This window comes from Mesoplodon mirus (genome assembly GCF_964341445.2).
Source record: "Mesoplodon mirus genome assembly, chromosome: 7".
In the NCBI taxonomy this organism is placed as follows: Eukaryota; Metazoa; Chordata; class Mammalia; order Artiodactyla; family Ziphiidae; genus Mesoplodon; species Mesoplodon mirus.
This window is the reverse complement of record NC_138983.1, coordinates 139,804,300-139,811,135: the sequence shown is the minus strand read 5'-3', so window position 1 is coordinate 139,811,135 and position 6,836 is coordinate 139,804,300. Positions and strand designations below refer to the sequence as shown.

The window sequence follows — 6,836 nt, the reverse complement described above, 5'->3', positions numbered from 1 at the left end:
ACACCCTGGGACAGAAATAGTTGCGCCCTGTGTGCCCAGCCCCTTCTATAATCCCCCCTGCTGTTCTTTTCACAGATCCTCAACACCAAGCGGATCCATCAGAGGGGCACCTCCTCAGCAAGCAGAGGGCGCAGCCCATGGCGGGCCGGGGGGCCTGGGGGTGGGTGCTGCAGGCCTCCCTTAGAGCAGGTGTGGAGCTGGAGGAAATCTGCCGCACGACACACCCAGAACACCATCCATGGGAGCTGCTTTTCCAGGGGAAGGGCCGACTGGGCTGTGAACAGGAGAAGCCAGGACGGAAGACAGAGAGCCACAGGTTCCTTCCATGACCTTGTCACCTTGGAGATGTCGCATGACTTCAGCTGGTTCCTGCCTCCTTGCCGTCTAGTCTGAACGCACCCCGCCTGTGCTGCAGGCGTCTAGGGCATCTAGTCTACGGAGAGCTTGAGGATGCTCAAATTGTGGGGAACCCGGCCAATTCTCTTTGCATCCTTGGTGGAAAAAACCCTAACGCACCCATCTTCCTGCTGGGCAAACTGAATTGCGTCCCATTTAAACGTCCGAGTGACCCCTCCATGGGCCACGGCTCCTGCCCTCCCAGCCTGGAGACCAGGAGGAGCAAAGATGGTGAGGCATTGGCACAGGTTTGGTCACACTGCCTTTCTTGTCCTGCCCTGAGCCCTGCTCTGTGAGGTCCCCACTGCCAGTCCCAGCCCCTCCCACTGCCCCACGAAGGCGCTCCGGTGCCCACGGAAGGAAGCCCTGCGCGCCGGCATCGCCCCCGGAGAGCAGTGCACACGCGTGCTCCGGGCGAGGGCGAGCATGGGGCAGACCGAAGCCCCCCAGAGCCCAGCCTCCCAGCTGGAAAGTGCCCGCGTGTCGCTCAGGAGAGTGGAACCAATGCGAGCCTCGGAGGAGGTCTGCTCCGCGCCCCGCGCAGCTTGGCGCTGATGGTGCTCACCAGTTGTGTGTCTGTGCAAGGAAAAACCCGAGACGCTGCCTGCCCGCTCCCTCTCTCTCCTGCTCTCTCCCTCCCTTTGCAAACAGTGGATTTAAACCTGCTCAGAATTCAGCACAGAGGAAGGCGGCAGCGGCAGCAGCGGCAGCCGGCCCAGCCGCGGGGACACCGCAGCCTCAAGATGCACCACCCCGCCTGCTGGATTGTCTTCTCCGTGACGACCGCCCTGCTCTTCATCCCAGGTACCCGACGACGGGGGGCTCTCGGCTCCCCCCGGGCGGTTCCGAGCAGCAGGGGAAGGGGAAGGGGAGCCCGGGAGGAAGAGGGAGTGTGAGCTGCGTGTGTGGGGAGAGGTGGGCTCGCCGCGCACACACTGCTTAGCTCGTCGCTCCTGCACACTCGGGTGCTTGCAGCTTGGGTTTGGGGGTTCGCTCTCCTTCCAGGCAGTGGGTCTGGTGAGCTGGGTTCGAGGTGTGCGCCTGCTGTGAGGCATTGCAGTTGCTGTGCAAGGTGCCGGCTGGCTTTAACCAGTTGTGGTCCCAGGGGTAGGAGAAGAGCGGCTTCACCTCCCAGGGATAAATCCTTCTCGCCGCTTCTGTTGGGACCGGCAGGATAGAGGGGACATCCTGGTTCCTCTCTGCGTCTGCCGGCATCTCTGTTTTTCTGTCTCTCCTCCTTTCTCTCTCTCCCTCCTCCCTCCCCCCCACTACACCACCCTCTCTCCTCACTCTCTCTCCAGCCCCTTCCTCTCCCCTTCCTCCTCCTTTGCTCCTGCATTTCTCGTCTTAACACAGTCCTGCCACCTCCATCCTTTCTTTATCCTTCCACCAAATGGGCAGATTGTGCCTTTGAAATTCAGAATCCCGTTTCCCCTTCCTTCTCCCCGCATCTGAAACGTGAATGTCCCCAACAGAATTTGGAATGTTCGTGTCGGGGGAAGGGTGGGAATCTGGGTTTACCTGGTCCTCCTCAGCACCTTCCCTACCTTACCGAGCCATTTAAACGTGGTCCACCTATCGCAGCAGTTACTTGTTTGCAGTGACACAGGTAAGATGCTGCAATCCTGCCAGAATAGGCTTAGTGGAAGTGTTGCAAAACCCAACACGTTGTAACAGATTTGATAATTGCATGCGTGTCGTTCGCAAGCAGACAGCTGAATGCCTGCAGGCATCCTTCAAACAATGCTGAAGGGACGGGGTTACGCTTCCAAGGGTTTAGGCAGCGTCCAGGGGTCTGTGGGGTTTCTACCTTAAACCTCAGCCCAGCGAGAATTTTCCTTTTTTTTCCCCAAATTGAGACACATGCATTTGGTTAAACATGAGCTTAAACCTAAAATCCTGTGCATGTATACACAGACATAAATAATAAGATTCTTAAGCCTTACATATCCTGTATGGGTAAAACACGCAATTTTACATTTTTATATTCAGAATTACTTGGTTTTTTTTTTTAAGAACATAAAGCCCAAAGTATTTCTAAGCTACCAAAGTGAAATCAGAAAAATGAAAAGTTTATTGGGAAGAAGGAAGAAGAGGATGGACTAAAAAAAACGGGGGGGGGGTTAAATCCATCGTTTAACGTTTTGTAATGCTGTTTTAAAATTGCACTTTTTCTAGCAGAGATGGGCGCTGCATAACCACGTTCCAGGCTGTCTGTTGTAGGCTGAGAAGTTAGAGTGGGTGGGGGAGTGCTGCTCTCCTTCTTCCAGATTCAAGCCTGGGAGGGGGTTTCAGCAGGTCCAGCTCAGAGGGGAAGGCCTACAGGGCACTCAGTACCTGCTCCAGCCTGGTAGAGGGAGCCAGGTGGGCGCTGTGGGTCTGAGTGAGGGTCCAAACTTTCCCATGGGTGTGAGCCCTGGCCTGGGTGACAGCTCTGGGCCCCCAGCCCCCGTCCTCCCGCTGAGCTGAGGCACAGCTGGCACAACAGCAGCGCTCGACCCCTAGGGATGCTGGTGGTGGGTTTGGGCTCCTGTCGTGGAATCAGAACACTGCACTTCCAAAGGCGGGGGGGAGCGAGCCCCAGGAGCTGGAGCTGCATTGCGGTGCACCCTGAAGAGAGCTGGAGCCCGGTGACGCTTCCCTGTAGAGCTCCCAGCCTCCTCTCCCCTGGTGGGGAAGCACCCGCACCTGAAGCGGGCTCTGCTCCAGGACTTGGCCTCCCCCAGCCCCCAGCCCCTCGGCCTCACCAGGATGCACTCAGCAGAAGGGAAGGCATTTCTGCTGGAGGGCTGGCTGCTCTTTCCTACTAATTGTGCTGGAAGCTGGCCCGAGCATCTCAGCCGGAGGAGGAAAGTTGGCTTTGGAGGTACCCGGAGGAAAGGAAAGCATCACCTCGGGAGGGTCCCTGCGGGGAAACAGGACCAGGCTGTGTCCTAAAGTTCTGACAAGCGAATGGCTTACTTGTGACTTCTTCCTCGCCTCTTTTACTTCCTTTATTATGTGTTTATAGACTTTTCCCCTTTGTTTCTAATGATGCTTTTCCTCCCATCAGGGTTAATACCAGCTGGTTAGCCATTTACTTTTCCTGCTTCTAAAGACAGAGGCTAGTGCAATAAGGTAACCTTGACCCGGTTGGGCCTCCATGCCATTTCACTCTGCAGCCTATTTCTCAGTGAAACACGTTTCCATCCCAGAATAATTTTAAGGCTAATGTTGTTGTCACCTGGTGCCTTCCAGGGGGAGACCGATGGCCATAAATTGCTCTTCTAGGCAGAATCTCTGGGACAGCAAAGACAGTAACAAGTGGAAACCATAATGAGCCCACACCCGAGATGGGGAGACGTCTCTGTTGACAATTTAATTGTCACTCCAGGCTTGAGATGTTCCTGAGACCCTGAGCGCCGAGAGTAGGGGTGCTTTTGTGGTCCCGGGCAGGAGGAGAGATGGGCCTGTGCAGGGAGCCTTTCTGACCGTGGGTCTGGGGACTTTGTGAGGGAGGAGTGGGATGGGAAGCAAGCCTGCAGAAGCAGGAGGTGAAGAGTGCTGGGGGTGCAGGTTAAAATGCAGAACCCCCACCCCACCTCAGCCATGTGCTGCTAACGAACACCCCCGGTCCCTCTCGGCCCACTTCGTGTGTACTTGAGAACCTGTCCACGGCCTGCAGCATTCGAGTCCAAACCCATCTGTGCCTGCCTTTTCCCCTCTAGCCTGAGACATGGCAGGGCAGCATGGAGGTGGGCATGGGGGCTGCTGTCTTTATGGCCAAGGCTCAGTTTCTGAAGCAGAGCGTAGAGTCACGCCAGCTGGGGGCCCAGCTCGCTGATGGGAGGATTGGCTCTCTGATCTGGAGGGCTTATGTTCCCACGTTGCAGTCATCACCTCCTGTTTGTCCCCTTCTCCTCAGGTTGGTTTGGTCGGCTCAGAGTGTCCTCTGGGCCTCAGTCTACCAATCTGTAGAATGGATTCCAGCAGCATACACTGCTTATCTCCACCTGCGTGGAGTAGCCAAAAGCATAGGTTAGATGACAACAAGGTGAATGTAAAAAACCCAACCTGGTCTCCTAGTCATAGGACAGAAACAGGGGGGTGTTGCACAGGATGGGAGCTGGCGTTCCTTCTGGTGGAGCAGGCTGAAGGCAAGGCTGACCATACCCACTTATATGTGTCCTTGTCACAGTGCTGGGAACTAACGGTCCAATCTCCCCCTTCATTCATCCAACAAGACTTTATACAGGTTCTGATTAGACATAGTACAGTGAATAAGTACTCTCCTGCCTCAAGAACAGAGGTCCATAAAACAGGGAATTATTCAGGGTGTTCCTGCCCTTGGACCCTGACGCCACAGGCCCATGGACTTTGAGCTTCCTGGGCCTTGGCTTCTCTGTGTGGAAAACTAGGGCAGCAGACGCACACGGCCCCTTTGGTCCCGATGTTGCTCTGCAGTATTTTCGGGTGCTTTGCACATGGGCTTGTGCGTCAGCTTCAGACAGTCGGTGCTCCAGGGGCGCTGTCACCTGCGGCCTCTGGGCTGTGGCTGTCCTGCCCCAGGCTCACTGGATGGGGGCCCCTAGGCTGCTGCCTGGGCTGGGAGAGAGGAGACATGGATGGCCCAGCCTGGCTGTTCCTGTTGGTGATCTCAAGCATCAGCCCACAGATGGCCAGTGGCTGCCAACAAGCCCGGCTGTCTGCAGGGGTGGGTGTTCGCACCTCCAGATGCTGGGTGGTGGCACCTTCCAGACACGGGGGCCGGGCGGGCGCTCGGAGGAAGGAGACAGGCTGGCATCACCTTGGGACGGCACCTCTCTCCTCTGCCAATCCTTCTGACCCCGCTAAAGGTGCCGAGCTCTGGGCCCTGCGACGTCTGCCCCTTGAGCCGTTTCATGCTGTTGATGGAAAACTAAGACTTTGCTTCTCAACCCAGGAGGCCTTGGCTGCCTCCGTCTTTCCCTTAGGTGGGGAGGCACTAACACGGGGGCAAGGACATGGTTCCATTTGCTAGATTTCTACACCACTCAAGTCTACACCCTGAGATGGAGGTGCTTCTAGGGCCCGGGGCGGGACTGAAGGTAATTCTGAGAATGGGCAGGAATAAACCCTGTAACCAGAGACGAACTTGAAGACAAATGTGCTTGCTATTCCCTTCCTGTAGGTGTGAGAATACACATCTCCCCCTCACTGTCCTCCAGTCATGTCCACACACACACACACACACACACACACACAGACACGGATGCCTCCAAGTCAGAGCTTAGCTGCCCTCACAGTCACATCCACAGCCCCTTCAGGAAAGTAGCCTCTTCCTCTGGACTTGCGTCTCTGCCCTTGCAGGGCTCCCTGCTGTAGCCACAAGCCTGGGTGCTCTCCCTGTGGGCGCTGTGGCAGGAGACCTACATGCTGCCTGTACCACAGTCAGCCATGGCCGTGCGCGTGGAGCGCTGCCCCAGCGCTGTAGGGACCCCGTTCATCCTCCTGCCACCTTTGGGCCCCGGAGCCTGGGCGAGGCCGGCCTTGCACTCCTTTCTCAGCACCTCTGTCTGTCTGCCTAGACCCCATGGTGCTGAGAGGCTGGGGACTCCCCTGCAGTCACTAGACTAACTAAATTAAATGCTTGCCAAAGGCTTTGAGACACCCCTGGGCAATGCTCTGGGTAAGTGCAAGGCATTATCATTATGATGCAGGCACTTTCTTTAATGAGCAGAGATGCTGTGCAGAGACACCCCCGAAAAGCCCAGGTGGATCAATGCACTGGGACACAGGCCACTGATTGGAGTGGCTGCTCGCATGTTCCCGGGAAATGGTAAGTGACAGGAGGATGGCATGCTTGACACCCAACTCCACAGAACCAGCATATTCCACATCTCAAGGTCCAGACTCTCTGAAACAGCCTGAGTGGTCATTCGTGAACATTTATTCACGGGGAATTTACAAACGCTGTTTCACCACTCTTGGGAGTTTGCTTAGTGGTTATACCAAGCGTCATGACAGTATCGTGCTTTGTGGTCTACCTGGGAGATTTATCTCTGGTCTCACTTGCTTCTCAAAGTGTTCATGAGCTAGGCAGAGCTGAGCTTGTCTTTCCTTTGCTTAAAACCCTATGCAGACTTCAGGTTGCCTCTGGAATAGAGTCCAGAGCTCTCCACCCGGTCCCCGGGCCACAGCCTGGCCCATGCTCCATATCGCTTGGGAGTCAGTCCCTCAGACACACCGTGCCCTCTCCTTCCTCAGGGGCTTCCCCTGTGGGGCCAGCTGAGCTTGGAAAACTCTGATCCTCCCTTCATGATGTTTCTGGATAAATATCCTTTCCATCCTTCAGGGCTCAGCTTACATTCCTCTTTCCCAGGAGAGCATTCTCAATGCTTGTTTCCGTCGTTACCGCCAAGTCCAGGAGGCCAGGTTCCTCCCACCTAACTCTGTGGGCCCATATAGTTTACAGTGATTCT

General features: G+C 56.0%; 1 protein-coding gene across 1 annotated transcript in view; it reads left to right on the top strand.

Annotated features, from left to right (window-relative positions):
* Nucleotides 1-950: 950 nt before the first annotated feature.
* OPCML (opioid binding protein/cell adhesion molecule like) overlaps nucleotides 951-6,836 on the top strand; it is a gene marked incomplete at both ends in the record, with an annotated part of 1,094,036 nt that continues 1,088,150 nt past the window's right edge. The window contains one exon of the mRNA XM_082627771.1: nucleotides 951-1,200. Within this exon, the coding sequence (XP_082483897.1) occupies nucleotides 951-1,200 (250 nt within the window). The remainder of the gene's footprint in view (nucleotides 1,201-6,836) is intronic.